The following is a 24,321-nucleotide window of genomic DNA, read 5'->3' as shown; positions in this document are numbered from 1 at the left end:
AAGTCCAGGACCAGACGGCTTCCCTGGTGAATTCTACCAAACATTCAAAGAAGACTTAATACCTATCCTTCTCAAACTCTTCCAAAAAATTGAGGAGGGGGGGAAGCTCCCTAACTCATTCTACGAAGCTGACATTACCCTGATACCAAAAGCAGACAAGGACAACACAAAAAAAAGAAAATTACAGGCCAATATCACTGATGAACATCGATGCGAAAATCCTCAACAAAATACTAGCAAATCGCATACAACAATACGTTAAAAAGATTATACACCATGATCAAGTGGGATTTATTCCAGGTATGCAGGGATGGTTTAACATTAGCAAATCAATCAACGTAATACACCACGTTAATAAAATGAAGAACAAAAATCACATGATCATCTCAATAGATGCAGAGAAAGCATTTGACAAGATACAGCATCCATTTATGATAAAAACTCTGAATAAAATGGGTATAGAAGGAAAGTACCTCAACATAATAAAGACCATATATGAGAAACCCACAGCTAATATCATCCTCAATGGTGAAAAACTGAAAGCTATCCCTCTAAGAACAGGAACCAGACAAGGATGTCCACTGTCACCACTCCTATTTAACATAGTATTGGAAGTCCTAGCCAGAGCAATCAGGCAAGAGAAAGAAATAAAAGGGATCCAAATTGGAAAGGAAGAAGTGAAACTGTCACTATTTGCAGATGACATGATTTTATATATAGAAAACCCTAAAGAATCCACCAGAAAACTTTTAGAAGTAATAAACGAATATGGTAAAGTTGCAGGATACAAAATCAACATACAAAAATCAGTTGCATTTCTGTACACTAACAATGAAGTAGCAGAAAGAGAAATTAAGAATACCATCCCATTTACAATTGCAACAAAAAGAATAAAATACCTAGGAATAAACTTAACCAAAGAGGTGAAAGAGCTGTACCTGGAAAACTATAAAACATTTCTGAAAGAAATTGAAGAAGACACAAAGAAATGGAAAGATATTCCGTGCTCTTGGATTGGAAGAATTAACATAGTTAAGATGTCCATACTTCCTAAAGCCATCTATAGATTCAATGCAATCCCTATCAAAGTTCCAACAACATTTTTCACAGAAATAGAACAAAGAATCCTAAAATTTATATGGAACAACAAAAGACCCCGAATAGCTAAAGGAATCCTGAGAAAAAAGAACAAAGCTGGAGGTATCACACTCCCTGATTTCAAAATATACTACAAAGCTATAGTAACCAAAACAGCATGGTACTGGCACAAAAACAGACACACAGATCAATGGAATAGAATCGAAAGCCCAGAAATAAACCCACACATCTATGGACAGCTAATCTTTGACAAAGGAGCCAAGAACATGCAATGGGGAAACGAAAGTCTCTTCAACAAAGGGCGTTGGGAAAACTGGATAGCCACATGCAAAAAAATGAAAGTAGACCCTTACCTTACACCATGCACAAAAATTAACTCCAAATGGATTAAAGACTTGAATGTAAGACCTGAAACTATGAAACTTCTAGAAGAAAACATAGGCAGTTCGCTCTTCCACATCGGTCTTAGCAACATCTTTTCAAACACCACATCTGACCGGGCAAGAGAAACAATAGAAAAAATAAACAAATGGGACTACATCAAACTAAAAAGCTTCTGCACAGCAAAGGAAACCATCAACAAAACGAAAAGACAACCTAACAATTGGGAGAAGATATTTGCAAACCATACATCTGATAAGGGCTTAATCTCCAAAATATATAAAGAACTCATGCATCTCAACAACAAAAAAACTAACAACCCAATTAAAAAATGGGCAAAAGACCTGAACAGACATTTCTCCAAAGAAGATATACAGATGGCCAACAGACACATGAAAAGATGTTCAAAATCACTAACTATCAGGGAAATGCAAATCAAAACTACAATGAGATATCACCTCACGCCCGTCAGAATGGCTATAATTAACAAGACAGGAAACAATATGTGTTGGAGAGGATGTGGAGAAAAGGGAACTCTCATACACTGCTGGTGGGAGTGCAAACTGGTGCAGCCACTATGGAAAACAGTATGGAGATTCCTCAAAAAATCAAGGATAGAACTACCATATGATCCAGCTATTCCACTGCTGGGTATTTATCCAAAGAACTTGAAAACACCAATTTGCAAAGGTACATGCACCCCTCTGTTCATTGTAGCGTTATTCACAATAGCCAAGACTTGGAAGCAACCTAAGTGCCCATCAAGGGACGAATGGATAAAGAAGCTGTGGTATATATACACAATGGAATACTACTCAGCCATAAGAAACGATGAAATCCAGCCATTTGTGACAACATGGATGGACATTGAGGGAATAATGCAAAGTGAAATAAGTCAGAGGGAGAAGGTCAAATACCGTATGATTTCCTTCATTAAGTAGTAGATAATAACAACAATAAACAAACACATAGGGACAGAGAGTGGATTGGTGGTTACCAGAGGGGAAGGGGGGAGGGAGGAGGGTGAAAGGGATAATTCGGCACATGTGTGTGGTGATGGGTTGTAATTGTATTTTGGTGGTGAACATGATGTAGTCCATGAAGAAATAGAAGTACAATGATGTACACCTGAAATTTTTACAATGTTATAAACCAATGTTACTGCAATAAACAAAAAATTAAAAAAATAAATAAATAAATAAAAGGGCACTTATTACTAACAGGAAAACATTTGCAACTATAAATCTCACTGGTAAAGGTAAATAAGCAGTAAAATTCAGAATAATCTAATGTTGTAACGGTGGTAGGTTAATCACTCATAAAGCCAGTATGAAGGTTAAAAGACAAAAGTAGTAAAAAATAACTATAATTAGAATAATTTGTTAATGAATACACAAGATAAAAAGATGTAAATTGTGATATCAAAACCTAAAACGAGGAGGGGAGAGTAAAAATGTAGAGCTTTAGAATGTGTCCAAACTTAAGTTGTTATCCATTTATAACAGACTGCTATAGATATAAATTGTTACATGTAAGCTGGGTAGAAACCACAAACCAAAAACCTATAGTAGAAATTCAAAAAATAAAGAGAAAGGAATCTAAGCACACCACTACAGAAAACCATCAAATCACAAAGAGAGCAAGAGAAGACGAAAGGAACAACAAAATTACAAAAAAGCCACAAATCAATTAACAAAATGACAATAATTACACACACATCAATAATTACTTTTAAATGTAGGACTTAATTCTCCAATCGAAAAACGTAGAGTGGCTGAGTGGTTAAGAAACCAAGACCAATCTATATGCTGCCTACAAGAGACTCACTTCACAGGTAAGGACACACACAGGCTGAAAGTGAAGGGAGGGGAAAAGATATTTCAAGCAAATAGAAATCAAAAGAAAGCTAAGGTGCCTACATTAGAAATAGACTTTAAGACAAGGACTGTAATAAGAGACAAAGAAGGTCATTACATAATGATAAAGGGGTCAATCCAACAGGAGGATGTAATATTTATAACTATTTATGCACCCAACACAGGAGCACCTAAACAAATAAAGCAAATATTAATAGACCTAGAGGGAGAAACAGACAGCAATACAATAATAGTAGAGACTTTAATAGCCTACTTTCATCAATGAATAGGTCATCCATACAGAAAATCAATAAGGAAACAGTGGCCTTACACAATGTGTTAGATCAGATGGACTTAATGGACACATACAGAACATTCCATCCAGAAGCGAGAAAATATACATTCTTCTCAAGCGCACATGGAACATCCTCCAGGATAGATCATATGTTAGGCCACAAAACAAGTCTTAATAAATAAAAGAAGATTGATATATCAAGCATCTTTTCTGACCACAATGGTATAAAAGTAGAAATCAATTACAAGAGGAAAACTAGAAAATTCACAAATATGTGGGGATTAAACAATATACTACTGAACAACCAATGAGTCAAAGAAGAAATCAAAAGAGAAACAAAAAATTGAGACAAATGAAAATAGAACTATAACATACCAAAACTTAAGGAATGCATCAGAAGCAGTTCTAAGAGGAAAGTTTATAGCTCTAAATGTCTACATCAAGAAACAAGAAAGATCTCAAATAAAAAACCTAATGTTATGCCTCAAGGAACTAGAAAAAGAAGAACAAACGAAGCCCAAAGTTAGTAGAAGAAAGAAAATAATAAAGATCAGAGTGGAAATAAATGAAATAAAGACTAAAAAGACCACAGAAAAGATCAAAGAAAACTAAGAGCTGGTTTTTTAAATAAACAAAATTGACAAGCATTTAGCTAGATTTATGAAGAAAAGAGAGGACTCAAGTAAATAAAATCAGAAATGAAAGAGAAACATTAGAACACCACAGAAATGCAAAGGAATACAAGAGATGACTATGAACAATTATACACCAGCAAACTGGGCAACCGAGAAGAAATGGGTAAGTTCCCAGAAACAGACAACCTACCAAGACTGAATCACGAAAAAACAGAAAATCTGAACAGACCGATTCCTAGTAAGGAGATTGAATCAGTACCAAAAATCTCTCAACAAACAAAAGCCCAGGACCAGATGGCTTCACTTGTGAATCCTACCAAACATTCAAAGAAAAATTAATACCAATTCTTCTCAAACTTCCAAAAAATAGAAGAGGAGGGAACACTTCCAAACTCATTTTATGAGGCCAGCATTACCCTGACGCCAAAACCAGACAAGGACACCACTAAAAGAAAATTACAGGTCAATATTCCTGATGAACATAGATACAAAAATCCTCAACAAAATATCAGCAAACCAAATTCAACAATACATTAAAAGGATCACACACCATAATCAAGTGGGATTTATTGCAAGGATGCAAGGATGGTTCAACACCTGCAAATCAATCAATGTGATACACAACGTTAACAAAATGAAGGACAAAATGATATCATCATCTCAATAGACACAGAGAAAGCATTTGACAAAATTCAACATTTGTTTATGATAAAAACTCTCAACAAAGTTGAGTATAGAGGGAATGTACCTCAACACAATAAAGGCCATAAATGACAAGCTCAGAGCTATCATCACACTCAATGGTGAAAAGCTGAAAGCTTTTCCTCTAAGATCAGGAACAAGACAAGGACGCCCACTCTCATCACTTTTATTCAACTTAGTACTGGAAGTCCTAGCCAGAGCAATTAGGCAAGAAAAAGAAATAAAAAATATCCAAATTGGAAAGGAAGAAGTACAACTGTCTCTATTTACAGATGACATGATATTATATACAGAAAACTCTAAAGACTCCATCAAATAACTGTTAGAACTAATAAATTCAGTAAAGTTGCAGAATACAAAATCAATATATAAAAATCTGTTGCATTTCTATACAGTAATAATGAACCATCAGAAAGGGAAATTAAGAAAACAATCCCATTTACAAGTGCATCAAAAAGAATAAAATATCTAGGAATAAATTTAATCAAGGAGGTGAAAGACTTGTACACTGAAAACCATAACACATTGATGAAAGAAATTGAAGACACAGATAAATGGAAAGCTATTCTGTGCTCACGAATTGGAAGAATTAACATTGTTAAAATGTCCATACTTCCCAAAGCAATCTACTGATTCAATGCCATTCCTATGAAAATTCCAATGGCATTTGTCACAGAAATAGAAGAAATAATCCTAAAATTTATATGGAACCACAAAAGACCCTGAAGAGCCAAAGCAATTCTGAGAAAGAACAACAAGGCTGGAGGCATCATCCTCCCTGATTTCAAACTATGAAACCACTTCCTCATTTTTAGATATAGTTATCAAAACTGCATGGTATTGGCATAAAAAAATACACATAGATCAATGGAACAGAATAGAAAGCCCAGAAATAAACTCACACATACGTGGTTAATTAATTTACAACAAAGGAGCCACGAAGAAAGGACAGTCTTTTCAATAAATGGTGCTGGGAAAACTGAACAGCCACAGGTAAAAGAATGACACTGAACCACTATCTTACACCACTGACAAAAATTAACTCAAAATGGATTAAAGACTTGACTATAAGACCAGAAACCATAAAACTCCTAGAAGAAAACACAAGCAGTAAGCTCCTTGACATTGGTTGTGGTGATGAATTTTGGGATCTGGCAACAAAAGCAAAAACAGACAAGTGAGACTACACCAAACTAAAAAGCTTCTGCACAGCAAGGAAACCATTAACAAAATGAAAAGGCACCCTACCGAAAGAGAGAAATTATCTGCAAATTATATATCTGATAAGGGGTTACTATCCAAGATATAAAAAGAACTCATACAATTCAACAGCAAAAAAACAATCCAATTAAAAAATGGGCAGAGGATCTGAAGAGACACTTCTCCACAGAAGACATGCAGACGACCGACAGGCACAGGAAAAGGTGCTCAGCATCACTAATCACCAGGGAAATGTCAATCTAAACCACAGTGAGCTATGACCTCACAGCTGCTAGAATGGCTATCATCAAAAAGACAAGCCATAACAAGTGTTGGCGAGGATGTGGAGTAAATAAAGGGATCCCTCGTGCATGTTGGTGGGAATGTAAATTGGTGCAGCCACTATGGAAAACAGTATGGAGGTTCCTCAAAAAACTAAAAACAGAACTACCGTATAATCCAGCAAGTCCACTTCTGGGTATTTATCCAAAAAATACAAAAATACTAACTTGAAAAGATATATGTCCCCCCCCCCTCCATTCACTGCAGCATTATTTACAATAGCCAAGATATGGAAACAACCTAAGTGTCCACCAATGGATGAATGGATAAAGAAAATATGGTGTATATAGATACAATGTAATATTATTCAGTCAAAAAAGGAGGAAAAGTTGCCATTTGCAACAACATGGAGGGACCTTGAGGGCATTATGCTAAGTGAAATAAGTCAGACAGAGAAAGGCAAATACCTTATGACCTCACTTATATGTGGAATCTAGAAAACAAAAACCAAGCTCGTAGATACAGAGAACAGACTATAGATTGGTGGCTGTCAAAGATGGTGGGTGGAGGATGGTCAAAATGGGTGAAGGGGGTCAAAAGGTACAAACTTCCAATTATAGAATAAGTCAGTCATAGGGATGTAATGTACAGCATGGTGACTATGGTTAATAATACTGTATTGCATATTTGAAGGTTGCTAAGAGAATAAATCTTAAAACTTCTTACCACAAGAAAAAAATTTTGTAACTATGTATGGTGATGGACATTAACTAGACTTCTTGTAGTGATCATTTCACAATATATATGAATATCGAGTCATTATGTTGTACACCTGAAACTAACATAATGTTATATGTCAATTATACCTCAACTAAAAAAATGAGAAATAAAGAAAATACTATCATTGGGAGTTCTGGTAAGTAAGTTACGATATATCCATATAATGAAATACAGCATTATAAAAAAATAAGGTAAATCAACATGTACACACATGGAACTACTTCCAAGAAATAAAAAGCAGGGAGAAAAGGAAGAACTGTGTAGTCAGATGAACATACATTGGTAACAGGAGCATAAATCGATACCACCTCACTGGAAAATGAAAGATATGCCTGCCCTGTTACCTGGCAATTCCACTCCTAGGCAGAGACCCCTGAAAACCCGGTGCACACATGTACAAGATGTACATTCAGACGTTACTGGAGTTAATGGAACTCCATCCTTCCGGCCATCTTCCTAGACTCCTCTTTCCCTACACGCCACTCATGCACTCTCTCAGCAAACCTTGTCAGCTCTACTTGGAGAATATACACAGGATCTGATTTCATCAGCCCATCACCCCACCCTCTCCAAGCTACAACCATCTGTCACTTGGGTCATTATAGCAGTCTCTTCAGAAGTAGTCTGCTCTGCCCTTGCCTCTGCAGTCTATTCTAACACAACAGCCAGAACGAGCCTGGTAAAACACAAGCCTGAACAAACCCCCTCTGCTCACAACCTCTGACTCCCCATCTCGCTCTGAGAAAAGCCCAAGTCCTCACTACACCCAACAAGGCCCTTCATGTCTGGCCCTGGCTCACACTGGCGTCTGCTCTCCAGCTGCCTCCTCATTCCCCCCATCCTGGAGTCCCTGCTGCTCCCCGAGAGCGCGACACACCCTCCCTCAGCGTCTCTGCTCTTCCTCCCTCAGATGTCCATCGGGCCAGCCCTCTCAGTGTCCAATGTGTCACTCAACAGAAGCCTGCTCAGGGAGGCCACTGCCATACACCACCACCCACCCCTCAACATTCTCACCTCCCGCACCAGCTTTTTTCCCTCACAGCACTTCCTACACGCAACAAACCACACATGGACCTCAGTCAGTCCGCTGTCTGTCCCATTAGAATGCCAGCTCCATCAGGGCATGGGTTTCTGTCTGCTGTCATTTACTGCCGTATCCCAGCACTGAACACACACAGTAAATGCTTAACATACAGTGTAGACTCAGCGGGTACAACATCACGGGAATAATAAAGCCAGAAGCATCTCAGGTCTGGCTCAGAGGGATTTATCTACACACCAACAGGGCAGAGGTGGGACTCAGGCCGTTCCGTTTCCAAGGAGCCCTTGCTGGAAGGGAAGGGACAGCTGCGTCCTTCCTGTCTACCAGCAGAGAAAAGTCATCTTTTTCTGGCCCCTCAATGTGAAGTGTCTGCCATAGGCTCTCATCCCCCAGGGGTAAGCACTGGGGCAAGGAGGACCAACACACTCTCTGTGCACCATGAGGTAATTAATAAAAAAGTCTGATCCATATATCTCATGTGTTCTGGATAAAATTCATAAAGATTCAGGATACAGTCGATGAAGATGAAAACTAAAAATCCAAGGTTCTGATGACAAGCCTGACGTCTTCAGATTCTTTGGTGCAGCAGGAGCTGAGGCTGTCTTCTAAGAGACGGTGGAGGCGCAAAGGGACTCTGAAGTTAGAGGAGAACGAAGGAGGTTTGAAAGAGTGCTTATGAAGAGGGGGAGCACAAGCTGACCAAACACATCGAGTTGAGCTGCTGGACGGCACTGAGGGTCCATCTGGCACTGAGCAGACAGTCCATCAGTGCTGGTCCACTGAATGAGTGAAGAATGAGTGAGCACGGGAAAGAGCCCGTGAATACCAGGGGAGAGCGAGCAGATGAATGGACGAGTTAACGAGAGAATTTATAATGGTCCCATTGTGCTCTCTGGTGAGATTTTTCTTCCTTGCATTTCCTAGCTGCTCATGCGTCGGTTCATTTAAGGTTGAGATTTGCTGTGGGTATACTTAAAAAAAACATTGGAATGGAAGTTTAGGGTACTGGCAAGAGTATTACTGAAACAATGGATCATGGAATATGAGCTGGACAAAAAGGGACGTGAAAAAGAGAGGGCTGGTATGATGGGAAAACAACAGGTCAGTAGACAGGTGGCGGAAGGAGAGAGATTATGTTTAAAGATCAGGATGCCTCAATTCACGGTTCTGGACCACCAAAAGGTGGCTGGGCTGGAAAAGAGAAGGAAATCCTAGGAATGAGGAGGTCAAGTAGTGAGAGGCCAGGGTGTTGTGACCGCTGACACTGGACACTGGAATCATTCTGGGCACTGAGAGGGCTTGGGCTGGAGAAAAGACTGATGCTTTGCAGACTCTGAGAGCTGGATAAGACAGAGCGACCACACATTGGGTTACCTGTGCAGACTACAGTCTGAGCTAGGAAAGAACGTTCGCTTTTCATATTATACACTTCAGGGCTCTATGATTTTTTGTTGGCTTATCATTGACAAAAAATGCAATATTAAAACAAAGAGACAAGCATTTGCAAATCAAGCAAAATCATTAATTAAAAAGGCAGTAAGAACAAATACTGCCTGAAACAGAGCTGAGTCTTACTTTGAAGCTAACTTTCTAAGTCACTTTTCTTTCTAGTCACTAAAGAAAAAATATAAAGGGCCGGCCCCATGGCTTAGTGGTTAAGTGCTTGTGCTCTGCTACTGGCGGCCCGGGTTCGGATCCCGGGCACGCACTGACGCACCGCTTCTCCGGCTGTGCTGAGGCCGCGTCCCACACACAGCAACTATAAGGATGTGCAGCTATGACATACAACTATCTACTGGGGCTTTGGGAGAGGGGAATAAATAAATAAATAAAATTATTAAAAAAAAAAAAAAAAGAAAGGTCATCTGGGTTTTTACTGAAACCTGTAACAATACTCTAAATATCTGAAGGGAAAAACACCAAAATGACAATGGGGTATTTATTTAACTAAATAAATGGGTACAAGCAAGTCTCCTCATCTAGGTACTATTAATTAGCGAGCACAGTTCTTACTTGAAGGGCCAGAGGATCCTTGAATTCTCTGTCATGGAGATCAGAGACCATTTTTGCATTCTCATAAGGGAATCAAAAATGCAGCTTCTTTTCTTTTTCTTTGGGGGAACCCACAATTTAAAAATGCTTTTTATAGAATTCCACTATTTGGGAATATCTTAGGAACTACTAGAGTTGAAGATAACTTTCATGAAGCCCCAAATTTACAATGACCTCCATTGCCATGCCCACTGAGATCCAAACAACCAAAACAAACCTTAAAATATTCAAAATCTGGATAGGAAACAAAATGTTTAATGAGATGTAAATAAAAATGTGATGAAAAGATTTAATAAATTAAATGCAAAGGGAGAAATCCCTAGAAATGTCACTGTTAAGACAGAGCTAAACATGATATATTTGACCATACACTCCTTCATTAAATTTCACAAAAGACAAAGAGCAACTTTGTACATCCTCCACAGAGCCTACAGGTACTAGTAACATTGAAGTCTGATGGGAAATGCTACGAATTCTTAAAGATATATAGCGTGTAGACATTCTTCTTCAATGCCCTTCCCTTACAAAAATCATACAATTTGTGGCAACAACACTGTAACGGAGAGATTGAGGGCTCCCCTTTCTCCTTGTCCAGTGTGTCACCTGCTCTCTTGCTGATTCTGCCCCTAAGCCCATCCAACTGCACAGACAGTGCCGTGGGTAAGTACTCATCATTCCTCGCCTGGCCTACTGGTCTACTAGAATCCTGAATTGGTTGTCCTCCCACCAATCCGTGGTACAGCCAATCTACCTTCTTTTTTGCACCTACAGCTTATTAAATAAACTTCCTTAGAAGAGGTGAAAGATGAATCCTCTGTATATCAAACTGTGCTCTGTAGTAAAATACTTTATAAGTTCCAGACATCTTTTAAATGGAGACGTAAGTATTCAAAATAGGGATTAATACCTGCTCTATCATCAACTTCCACAATATCACGAATTGCTTGAAAGAGCAGCTTAATCAGGATTCAGAGTATGAGCTGGTTGTCTGCCCCTGAAATGACCATGTTGAACTGCATAACTTCCTATTTCCTCCAAACATTTAATTCTAAAATGAAGTGAAGTGAAAAGTAAGCAGGGGATAGTTAAAGGTCTTCTATTTTCAGGCCCATTTACAAAAAAGAAAATTAACCAAGTTAGTTAGAATATGGATTGCTTAAGTGACTTTTAATACAATAATTTTTCTAATGTTAGAAAGCCCATTCTAAATCAAAGATTAGGAGTGCTCTTTTCTCAAAGACATCTGGAGGAAGATAAGGCAATTTTATACGGTGATTTAAAACGATGGTTATATGTGGTTTTATCGTCTTTATCAAATTTTAGGTTGACAGGTAAACTGCTTTTTCTTCCATGGAAAGAAGGAAATATCAGAGGTTGGCTGCAGCTCCGGGTCATCACGGCCTCTCCCACAGGCCTGGATGTGCATTTTGGTGGGAACAGGCAAGAGGAGGAACAAAGAAGGAGGCAGTGGGAGAGAGAGGGTGCCTGGATTCGAGAGGCCACTGGGTAGGATGCAGGAGGGAGGGCTAATTCTCCAGCGTCACCAGTGGGGGAGGGCTCACAGTGGCTGTTAACAGCCATCCGTCTTAGGAGGGACTTTGGACCTCTTCACCTGACGCAGACAGGCTTCAGTGAGCAACTCTTACTATTTCAAAGGACTTTCCTGAAGTTTGAACAGGAGGGGTGAGGGGGAGCATCTGTGGGAGGGGAAGGAAATAGAGGCCGTGGGGGTCACCTGCAGGGAGAGCATGTCCTGGCTGCATTCCCTGGGTCTGTGTGGCACAGGGACATGAACTCTTTGGCACTTAAACGTGTTTGGGATGAGAGGAAAAAGAATACATGAGGCAAAACAGAAATCCAGGCAAATTGCTTAGTGCAGAAGTAGCAGTAAGATGGCATTTCATGCATTACAGTTCTTTTAAACTGACATTCTGTAACTTATTTATCCATCCTAAAATGGTGACTTTTAGGACTCGCTGCATTTAATAGGACATTTGGTGTAAATGTAAACACCTAATATTTCCAAATATATTCAACCAACTTTATTTTTTATTTTTATTTTTTTATAATTTTATTTTATTTTTTTTCCCGCAAAGCCCCAGTAGACAGTTGTATGTCATAGCTGCACATCCTTCTAGTTGCTGTATGTGGGACGCGGCCTCAGCATGGCTGGAGAAGCGGTGCGTCGGTGCGCGCCCGGGATCCAATCCTGGGCTGCCAGCAGCGGAGCACGCGCACTTAACCTCTAAGCCACGGGGCCGGCCCTCAACCAACTTTAAATAATTAGCTATAAAAAGTGTAAGATAAAAAACAACCTTGAAAATTCATAACTATGCAGCATTAATTATCTAATACTAATAGCATATGTAATACCAACCTTATATGTATTTTAGAGCCATCAACAGCAAACAAAATTCAGAATGGCAAAAATGCCACAACATAAGTTCAACAAGTATTACGTGTGCTCTTTCCTATAACCTGAAATGTAAAATGAATTTCTGCTTCAAATACTGCAAAAATCAGTCTCTAGTCTAAAGCTACTAAATTTCTGTCAGAAAAACAGACCCATCAGTTTAAAATACACAACTAATAATTATGCAAATACCAAATAAAAATATACAGAAAAATCAATGACTAGGAGGAAGACACTTTGAGGAAGAAGCCCTGAGACCTTCCTAATCCTCCCAAATGCTCACACACCACTGGTGACGGAGACGGCTGGCTACCACTCCACACCCTCTACCCTGCTGCGTGTCCACGCCACCTCTGACTCGGATCTGATGGAGACTGCTGGCTACCAGTCCACAGCCTCTACCCCGCTGCGTGTCCACGCCACCTCTGACTCGGATCTGATGGAGACTGCTGGCTACCAGTCCACAGCCTCTACCCTGCTGTGTGTCCACGCCACCTCTGACTCGGATCTGATGGAGACTGCTGGCTACCACTCCACACCCTCTACCCTGCTGCGTGTCCACGCCACCTCTGACTCGGATCTGATGGAGACTGCTGGCTACCAGTCCACAGCCTCTACCCTGCTGTGTGTCCACGCCACCTCTGACTCGGATCTGATGGAGACTGCTGGCTACCAGTCCACAGCCTCTACCCCGCTGTGTGTCCACGCCACCTCTGACTCGGATCTGATGGAGACGGCTGGCTACCAGTCCACAGCCTCTACCCCGCTGTGTGTCCACACCACCTCTGACTCTGATCCGATGGAGAGGACTGGCTACCACTCCATGGCCCTCTACCCCGCTGTGTGTTCACGCCACCTCTGACTCTGATCTGGACACATGGCTATGTAGGCGAACGACCACAACCCCCTACCAGCCTCCCCTCGGCCAGTGCTCTAGCCAATGAGGAGTGAGCAGACATGACATGTACGCCCTCCTCCTCTTCTACCCCACCGACTGGAATGCAGATGTGGTGGGCAACACTGCACCTTGGGCCGTGCAGACAAGGCTACTCTTGGGAGAGCACAGCAACAAAACAGAACGTCATTCCATCCCTCAGCAAAGTCACTACACCAACTCAGGTTTTCGACAGAGAAAACTATATTTCTGTCTTGTGTAAGCCAACTACTATCGTGGTCTCTGACATAACACTGCCAAAACTGTATCTCTTTTTCCTCAAGTTCCTTAGCTATAATGTGGGGTTAATAACAACACCTATCTCTCATACTGTAAGGATTAAATGTTTTAAATAAAAAGAAGAAAGCAGCATCTGTGTGAGTACTAGGCTCAGTCTGCAGCTACATAACTTGTTTTCTCAGGCCAGTCTTGGGTGTCGGCATTTCTCAGCCATATTACAAGTGATAGAGCTTTGCAGTGATCTGAAAAATAGACAAAGCCCTAGACGTTAAGCAGTCAAACGACATGGCTCTGCTTAACTACAACTTACATGCTGTGATTGATGTTACACTGGTTATTCTCTCTCTCAAGTTCCTGACTCCAAGATTCATATCTTTTCCAGCCGTCTTCTGTTTTAATCCAACTCCATCCAGGAGATCTCCAGTCCTGACCCAAAAATGGCATAGTTATCCTATAAAAGAAGTTAGTTTATGTTAAAAATGTATGTGTAATTAACCAAAGTTTCTTTTCATTTAGAACATTTATTCATTACTTTTAATGAATAAAGTTCTTACCTAATATTTAAATGTCTGCATATGCTTTAAATGCTGGCTAGACATTGGAGATAAAATGGTGAAGAAAACATAGTACCTCAGTTGTACTAAAATGATAAGACAGGATAAGTACTGGTAGATTTACTAGCCCAATACTGCATATGTCACAAAAGGGTTACCAGAGGTGACATCTCATACCTGAGGAACAAGTAGGAGTCAGGGAGTGAGGAAGAATAGGGAGTATTATACCAGAGAAAACTCCCTTCGCTCTAGATTAGAAGCAACTTAACGTGAAACATATTCACGTTCAGCTTACACTACAGTCACATGTCACATAAAAACGCTTTGGTCAACAACGGACCGCACGTATGATGGTGGTCCCACAGGATTAGTACATAGAGCCTAGGTGTGTAGGAGGCTGTACCATCTAGGGTTGTGCGAGTATACTCTACGAAGCTCACACAACGACATCGCCTAACGACACATTTCTCAGAATGTGTCCCCGTCGTTAGGCGTGACCATGTAAGAGAGGGAGTGGGGAGCAGCTAGAAGAATGGAGGGGCCGGCCCCGTGGCTTAGCGCTTAAGTGCACGCACTCCGCTACTGGCGGCCCGGGTTTGGAGCCTGGGCGCGCACCGACGCACTGCTTCTCCGGCCACGTTGAGGCCGCGTCCCACATACAGCAACTAGAAGGATGTGCAACTATGACATACAACTATCTACTGGGGCTTTGGGGAAAGAAAAGGAGGAGGACTGGCAATAGATGTTAGCTCAGAGCCGGTCTTCCTCAGCAAAAAGAGGAGGATTAGCATGGATGTTAGCTCAGGGCTGATCTTCCTCACAAAAAAAAAAAAAAAGAAAGAAAGAACAGAGAAGTGACTAACGGAGAGATCAAGTCAAAGGAGTGGACTTTACTCAGGTCAACGAGGAGCCAAGAAAGAGACAGACTTCAGCAGGTAAGTGATTCCATTAGATTTGAGCTTCACAGAGAACTGAGGGCTACACTGCGGAGAATGGACTGTCCACTCTTCCAGGGCACCTGGAGGAGACCAGAGCTAGGACTGGAGGCTACTCAATACCGGCCTCTAGAGGGTGAGAGAGTGGCTGCATAGGAAGAGGCAGAAGAGACTCTAGAAATACCTAGGAGGTCGAGGGAAACAGCAATCCGGGGCTTCCGTCTGGTGCGTTCTCCCTCTTGCTCTCTCCTTCACTGACTCCGGGGGAGCCAGCTGCAATGTTCTGAGCTATCCCAGGGGAAGGCCAAGGGGCACGCAACAAAGCCAGGCAGGCTGGAAGTGGGGCCAAAGGCATCCAGAGTTTGATTTCTGGCTCCTGGCTCTGAGAAAAGGAATACAGACACAAGAGACGATTTCAGTCTCGGACATGCCTCTTGGGTTTGCTATGCCTGTGTGACAGGCACTACACTAGATTCCAGGTACAAAAATTATGACTTAAAAATGATGAAACAGACACTGTTACCTTCATAAAGCTTACAATCTGGTGAGAGCAAGACCTTGAATACTAGCTCCTCCATTGCCTGGAACTGCCTTCCTCCTGATCAGTGGTTCTTGACCCCTGCTGTGCATTAACGCTACAGTCCTGGAAGCTTTTAAAAAGCACAAGTGCTTAGCCCCATCCCAGACCAACTAAATATGAATGTTTGTGGTGACTGCTAAGTTAAGTATTTTTTCAAAGGTCCACCAGTCATTCTCATGCACAGTGAGGTCTAAGAACTGGCTTGGATGCTCACGCTGCTGATGCAAAATGTCACCGCCCAGAAAGGCTCCCCTGACCACTTGATCCAAACAGCTCTCTCTCCCTCCCTCTCCAGCCACTCCCGTCAGTCTCTCTGCCATTACCTAGTGTCTTCACAGCAACAAGTGCCGTCTGAAATTACTGTATGTTTACTGTCTGTCTTCCTCCAAGAAATGCAACATCTTGTTCAACTCTGTATCCCAATTACCTTGAACAATACCAGGCAGGCAAAAGAAGCTCAATAAACAATGAACGCATGCATCTACAGATCCACGGCTCAGGAGAGAGTAAGGCTGCAGAGACAGGAAAATCATCAGCACTAGAGAGTAATCAAAGCCATGAGATTGATATCACAGACAGAGCGTATACAGCATGAGAAAAGACGAGAGCCGAGGGACACTGACATTTAAGGGACAGGCACATGGAGATGAGCCAAGAAAGCAAACAGAAAAGGGAGAGCCAGAGAGGTAGGGAGGAAAGTAGAAGTCAAGAGAAGAATGTACTTTAAGAAACACATGATCAACAGAAAGGAAAACGTTATAAAGAAGCCAGTATGGTAAGAACTGAAAAGTATACATTGAATTTAGCTACAAAAAAAAGTAGCTGATAATTCAGTCAAAGATAGTTTAATAGAGTAGTGGGTTATATTAATCTCATGTCCAAAACAGACTTTGGGTACTTCACTAATGTGGAATATTTACATCATAGAGTACATGAGAGATGAAAGTGTTCAAATACCATCTCCCAACGACATTTACTATAACTAACAAAGAACAGGCTATTAAGTAGGCATTTGTATTGGCTTAGAAGAGACAAAAACAAGTTCAGAAGGAAACTATAAGTCTCCAACAACATTCCTGAGTCAACCACAAGTGCTCAGTTCCTGAACTGGTTTATGAAACGTGTGAAGTCATTTGCATTTGTACGCACGAGGATCTCAACACCTTGTAAACTAACTTATAATTAGAACATCTTTTTCAGTCACATATTGAATTCACTTAAACTCTTGCTTCAGAAGATAAAAATCATTCCTTAAATCTCAGGACTATTTTGATAAGCCTCGTCTTACAGACTCATCTCACAACAGCTGCTCACCTTGAAATGCAAAAGCCACCATCACATTCAGTCAACCCACAGAACTATCTAAGATGGCCTCTAACAGATGCATCTGATTTTCTGACTCATGAAGCTCCACATACAGGCCAGAGAAACCCCTACAAAGGAAGGCAAGCACTGTGATGTGGCAGATGATGCTTAGGTGGCAAATACCGTCTCGTAAAACACATACAAGGGAAAAATGTCTGTTAGAACCATCTCTGACAACTGCCAAAGTATCTCTCAATATCAGATTAAAACTGTCTTAATTTGATTAAACTGATTAAAAATTCAGAGGTCTGTGTTAAAAAAAAAAAAGTGGCAACTGTGCAGAATATTGCTAAGTAGACCAAATACAGGATCACTTCTATGACAAAGATTTAAGCACAGACTAAATGTGTTACTGTGCTGTGTCCCTGCCCTAGGGTGTGCCCTGTAGCTGAGGGACTAAAAACAACAGCAAAACCCACACACAATAACGTATGTAAATATATGTAAATACATACATATGTGCACTCTGTAATGTGAGTATGGAACGACTATAAAGAGAGAATAACTTAAAGAAACTCAGAGCAAAAAGTAAACCATCTGGGAAACCTCTGAAGAGAACTAGGACATGAGCTTGGCCTTAATGCATGGTTAGACCTTAAGTGAACGGAGAAACAATGAAAATGAAAAAGTACCAACCACAGAAGTGGTGGGGAAAAAACAAGAAGATGGAACACAGGTGACACATTTGAGAATAATAAGCAGAATGGGTTGGCTGAAACAGAGAAATCGACGGGAAGGTTGGTAGGTAGAAGCCAAGAAAGGTGATTAGAAGCCAGATCACAGAGAACGTTGAAAATAAAAGGCGTTTGAACTTTATTCTCTAAATAATTAAAAGGTTTCGAGCAATGTAGCGACATGAGCAGTGTAGTTTTGAACATAATTGGCCAGGGCCTGCAGGACAGACTGAATGGGAGAACGGAGGCAGAAAGTACAACTCATTAGGCAACAGAAACTTCTTACTGACACCTCAGCTGACAAAATATTTTAAAGCTTAATGACACACAAACATTGTACCATCTATTCAGACACTATATAACACACTTATAGTCAGGCCTCACCAACAACCCCTGTGACACTTACTCAGTTTCCACCGTAAAGTTAGGACTCGGCTTGGTGTTTCCAGGGAGATAATCAATTCTTCGGCAATCACTAAACTCTACAGATAATTCATTTTGACTTTAACAACTCTGTGAGAAATGAATATAGTTGGCCTGAATTTTTCAGCTGCTAAGTGTCCGTATTTCCATGGGCTGGAAGGAGTGAAATGCAACTAAATGGATCATGGAAATAAAAAATAGTACATTTCCAAGGTTTTTCTTTCCAACACAGAGGAAAAGATTTGTTTCACTGTAGATTGATTCCATAGATTGTCATGTCATGCTCTTTGGATTACAATCACATTTATTTTAAAGTATAATCTTATACAGTTCATGAACTAAGGCACAGACTCTGGTAGTAGAGTTATTAAACAATAACAAAAAAGACGTCGTGGGGGAAAGCAAAAAGTGAAAAAAAAACACAAGTTGCAATTTGAAAGGCCTGAGTCTCAAATTTTCAAAAACATTCCCAATCTAAAGCACCTAAGTTTGCAAACTGGAAAACAGTACTACTAAACTTTTGGAATGATCAGGACCCATCACTTTCTATGAGAATTTACTTATCTGTTCTGCTAAGAGACCTGAACTGCTGGGGTTTTATAAATTTATTTTAATTAAAATTACCTTTCTTGTGACAATTTCCAAATAAAAAACAAAAAATAGAAATTACTGTTGAAAATTATTAAATGTCTAAGAACAATTACTCAAAGTGTGGCTACTCAGTAGGGAAACAGTTGGAACACATTTTATGCCAACTGATATCACAGAACATCAGAGGCCAAACTGTTGTAAATCTTCCCTTAATTTCTGTTTTATAAGGCAAGACATGAACTTGGAGCACAACAGGACATGGAGGTGGAGCACTCGTAGAATATGGAGGTGGAGCACTCGTAGAATATGGGGGTGGAGCACGGCAGGACACGGGAGTGGAGCACTCGTAGAATATGAGGGCGAAGCACGGTAGGACACGGGGGTGGAGCACTCGTGGAATATGGGGGTGGAGCATGGGAGGACACGGGAGTGGAGCACTCGTAGAATATGGGGGCAGAGCACGGTAGGACACGGGGGTGGAGCACTCGTAGAATATGGGGGCGAAGCACGGTAGGACACGGGAGTGGAGCACTCGTGGAATATGGAGGTGGAGCATGGCAGGACACGGGAGTGGAGCACTCATAGAATATGGAGGCAGAGCACGGTAGGACACGGGGGTGGAGCACTTGTGGAATATGGGGGTGGAACATGGCAGGACACGGGTGGAACACCGCAGGTCATGGGGTGGAGCACTACAGGACACGGGGTGGAACACTGTTAGGACATGAAGGTGGAGGACTGCAGCACATGGGATGTAGCTCTGGCAAGACATGGAGATGGAGCACGGACAGGACATGGGGGTGGAGCACAGCAGGACACGAGAGTGGAGCACGAACAGGACACGGGGGTGGAACACGGCAGGACACGGGGGTGGAGCACGGCCAGGACACGGGGTGGAGCACTTGTAGAATGTGGGGGTGGAACACGGCAGGACATGGGGTGGAGCACGGCAGGACATGGGGGTGGAGCACGGGCAGGACATGGGGGTGGAGCATGGCAAGACATGAGGTTGGAGCACAGCAGGACACGGGGGTGGAGCACTCGTAGAATATGGGGTGGAGCACGGCAGGAGATGGGGCTGGAGCACGGCAGGACATGACCTTGGAGTTCAGCAGGACATGGTGGTGGAGCACAGCAGGACATGAGGGTGGAGCACAGGGAGGACATGGGGGTGGAGCACGGGGAGGACATGGGGGTGGAGCACAGGGAGGACATGGGGTGGAGCACGGGAGGACATGGGGCTGGAGCACAGGGAGGACATGGGGGTGGAGCACAGGGAGGACATGGGGTGGAGCACAGGGAGGACATGGGGGTGGAGCACAGGCAGGACATGGTGTGGAGCACAGGCAGGACATGGGAGTGAAGCACAGGGAGGACAGGGGGTGGAGCACAGGGAGGACAGAAGGTGGAGCACAGGGAGCACAAGGGGGTGGAGCACAGGGAAGACAGGGGGGTGGAGCACAGGGAAGACAGGGGGGTGGAGCACTGCAGAACAGGGCTTCATGAAGTTCATTTGCCAGTGGAAACTCCTGACATGAGCGAGTCAGAACTAACCAAGAAATGTCTTTCCTTCAACAAGCATACTTTCGTTAACTAACGATAATAATAACAGCAAACTTTTATTAGATCTTGGTATGGGTTAAGCATTACCTTAAACAATTTACCTGTATTACCTCATTTAGTCCTTAACCTACCCTACAAGGTAGAAATGTTAACCCATGTTACAGGTTTGTCTCTATTTTATAGATGAAGAAACAGCTGCCAAAAGTTTGGTGGAGCCTGGATTGATGCTCACGGAATCTCACTCCAGGGTCCTCGCTCCATCACTCTATTTTTATAGTAGCAATTCCTGAACACACTATGAAACTAGATGTCATAACATTGCCAGGTTTTTTTTTTACACTTTTTCCTTTATATTATGTATATCACCAGACACGACTTAAAGTAATGACTGACTTAAACATAAAAACGCTAAGACAAGGAAAACAGGACAAGAAATGTAACTAATAAATTGTAAGAGGCTACATGAATTTTGTTCTTTGTGTTTAAGTTAGTTGAAAAAGAGATGGAATAACCAGTACTTACAGCAGTTATTAAGTTGATCTTCAATAAAAACTATAAGGGCAGAGCAAGAGCTGGTGCTATACATACTGTACACAAGAAACAGACAAATCACAACGAAAATAAGTCAGGCAGTTTCACGTTCAGAGAAAAAGACTGGCAAAGGGGCTTCTTTTCCCTTTATTTCTTATTTTTCATCATAAATTTTTTTGAGGAAGATGGGCCCTGAGCTAACATCTGTTGCCAATTTTCCTCTTTTTCTTTTTTTTCTCCCCAAAGCCCCAATACATAGTTGTATATCCTATTTGTATGTCCTTGTAGTTCTTCTATGGGGGACACTGCTTTAGCATGGCTTGGTGAGCGGTGAGTAGGTCTGCACTCAGGATCTGAACTGGCGAACCGGGACTGCCAAAGCAGAGGGCGAAAACTTAACTGTTACTCCACCCGGCTGGCCCATCATCATAAATTTTGATAAAATAATTTTCATTGTTCTGAGATAACAAAGAATGGTCCTCAATTTGATAGGCATTTGATCTTTTTTATTGCTTTCTTTCCCTTACAAGAAAATTCCAAATAATTTAGAGACAAACGATGAATACACTTACAAGTGTGGAAGAATCTGACCGAGACCACCATCAAGAAATGGCAAATTGAGGGCTGAGAATGAGAAATGAGATTTACCGTAAGAAGGCGTGCAAGATAATCACAAATGCTTCATGGAAATAGAGAACATGCAAAAAAAAGAGAGAGAGAAATGTAATATGAAAGAATAAGAAAAAATGTGTCTTTTCTGATACGGGCTGGATGGTAAGGATTTGGAGGAGGCAAGAAAAAAGGGCTTCACAGGGAAAGAGATGATTCTCTAAATTCCTGAGTTTTCAAAATGAGTTTGAATAGGCCTAAGAGAAAGATGAAATTCGGTTGGAAAACAGGCGAAAACTAAGCTTACTGTGAAGTGAAGAATGCAAAATTCAGGAGCGTCAGCTGCAAGAGAAATAAGTCAGGAAGGCATTGAAAAGGAGACGGGAGCCGCCAACGAGGAGCAGAGAAAGGGAGGGGAGGCCGTAGACGAGGCACAAAGTGGACTGCAGAAGAGCGGTCGTACCGAGCCAGGGGTCCCCCCAGAGCGAGGACAAGGGGCCGGGGCCGAGGGGCAGATCGAGGCAAGGGAGGAGCCCCGAACGGTCGAGAGGGAGGCCGAGAGCGAGGCCCACACTGCGGGGGTGGGCGGGAAGGGCGCGCGGGGGCGCCCCACCAGAGGCCGAGCCGTGCTGCCGGCAGACCGCCTCCGTCCCCACCTGGAGCGCCGACGGCCCCCCTGCCCACCTGGGGCGAGGACAACCTCGGTCCCCACCTGCGGCGCCGACGCCCCCCCCCCCCCGCCCACCTGAGCGCAGACAACCTCAGTCCCCACCTGGAGCGCCGACAGCCCGCGCGCCCACCTGGGGCCGATGGTGCCCATCCCACCTGGAGCGCTGCCACCTCAGTCCCCACCTGGGGCGCGGACGCCCACCTCGAGCCCGTCCCTACCAGGAGCGCCGACGCCCCCGGCCCCACCTCGAGGGCGGACAACCTCGGTCCCCACCTGGAGCGCGGACACCTCGGTCCCCACCTGACGCCGGCGCCGCAGGGTTTATTGCCGGAAGTCGCCCTCCCCGGTCCCAGGAGCGCGGCGGCGAAGTCCCGCCTCCGGCCGCGCTGATTGGTCGGCGGGGCTCCTCGGGCCCTTGTTGCTACCGTGTTTCCCGAGGCCGGCGGCGCGCGCATGCACATTGGGCGCCACCGCCCCCCGCTCCCCGCCCCTGCCAGCGCGTGCTCAGTGAGCGGGGCGCGGAGAAGCCGGAAGCGGCCCCATGCACCGTGTGTTCCTACCAGAGGAGCGGGCGAGGGCCTGGCCCCCGCTGGCCGTCTGGGCTGCTCAGATGCGCAGACTCTCGGATCCCAACCTGCTCAATTGTCCAACCCAACCACGGCCCCAGACGCAATCTGAGTTTCGGGAATGCGGCTTAGATTTGCCCCCAAACCTCCTGTGCACCTCATTATCTTGTATACTTACCTTTAAGGCTCAAGTGCTTTCTATTTATAAACAATTTAGAATACTGTTTAGATCTTTCTAGAGGGTTGGCAGTGTTCTGGAGGCCCTGCTTCAGCATGTGGGTTTTTTTCCCAATTAGGAAAAAGAATGTGGGGGACAGTGGGAGGGATGAGGAGCAAGGTCGCTGAATCAGGCGGCAGAGTTCGGATCACGCTGATAAGATCCCCAGCTCTAAACCCGACTGCTGGGGTTGGGATCCGGGATGGGCTGCTGGCGAGTGTGTGGACTCAGTAAAGCCTTAACCTCTCTGTGCCTTTTCCCCCACGAGTCCAATGGAGATAGGAGTGGTACTTACCTCGCAGGATGTTTGTAAGAATTAAATGAGTTAACATAGGAAAAATATTTAAAACAGTGCCTGGTGTATACTGAACAGTATATAAGTATTTGATCTTAATATTTTTCATTATAAAATGCATGTTTTTATATTTGGAACACATTGCAGGAAGCATATAGCAGGTATTCATACTTTGGAAAAATATTTTTATAAATTATGCTGTGCTTATTACAATAGTGTTCTTTGACCGCATGCTTTTAAAATAATGTAAAAAGGGGTTCTGGACTGAAGTTGGTAATGTTGCTTGCATATCCCCAATTTAAAAATTGCCCCCTTCTTTTCTTTCCTTCTCCCTCCCTCCCTTCCTTCCTTTCTTTATTTCTTTCACAGTTGCAGATTATTCCATTTTATTCCATTATGTGGATATATCGTAGTTTATTTAGATATTCTCCATGGATGGGCATTAGATTCTTTCCATTATTTTGCCATTAAAAATAATGCCGCATGAATAACTGTGTATGTATGGTTTTGTTTGTTTGTTTGTTTTTAATTTATGGCAGTATATTTGCAAGTAAATTGCTATAATTGGAATTGTTGGGTCAAGGATAACTGCATACGGAATTTTGGTAGATGGTGCCAAGCCAAGACCCCACTATCACCATGGTGCCGCAAGAAGACTATTAAATTTAGCCTAATTTGCCGACATCCACATAGCTCCTTGTGAAGGGATTCTACTGGCTGGATTGAGAGGAGGCAAAGTAACAGGAATACAGAATAAGAGCAGGAGCACACAGTAACAGTAGATATCCACACAGTAACAGCAGGAGCCCAGAGAGTAACAGCGGGAGGCCCCACAGTA

The 24,321-nt window shown here is 42.6% G+C and overlaps 1 protein-coding gene across 4 annotated transcripts in view; it reads right to left on the bottom strand.

Annotated features, from left to right (window-relative positions):
- FBXO25 (F-box protein 25) overlaps positions 1–22,747 on the bottom strand; it is a 68,828-nt gene extending 46,081 nt beyond the window's left edge. The window contains exons 1-3 of one of the 4 annotated variants that reach the window (XM_058524875.1): positions 21,699–21,805; positions 21,118–21,182; positions 14,221–14,361 (exon numbers count right to left, since the gene is read on the bottom strand). In XM_058524875.1, coding sequence (XP_058380858.1) covers positions 14,221–14,354 — 134 coding nt within the window. In that variant the 5' untranslated portion in view covers positions 14,355–14,361; positions 21,118–21,182; positions 21,699–21,805. Of the gene's footprint in view, positions 1–14,220; positions 14,362–21,117; positions 21,198–21,698; positions 21,806–22,678 lie in introns of those variants that run through there. The other 3 variants (XM_058524870.1, XM_058524871.1, XM_058524874.1) reach the window with 3 other exon arrangements.
- Between the last annotated feature and the right edge of the window lie 1,574 nt (positions 22,748–24,321).

This window comes from Diceros bicornis, chromosome 29 (assembly GCF_020826845.1).
Source record: "Diceros bicornis minor isolate mBicDic1 chromosome 29, mDicBic1.mat.cur, whole genome shotgun sequence".
NCBI classification, from domain to species: domain Eukaryota; kingdom Metazoa; phylum Chordata; class Mammalia; order Perissodactyla; family Rhinocerotidae; genus Diceros; species Diceros bicornis.
The sequence above is the reverse complement of the archived record's forward strand: the minus strand, read 5'-3'. Positions and strand labels throughout refer to the sequence as shown.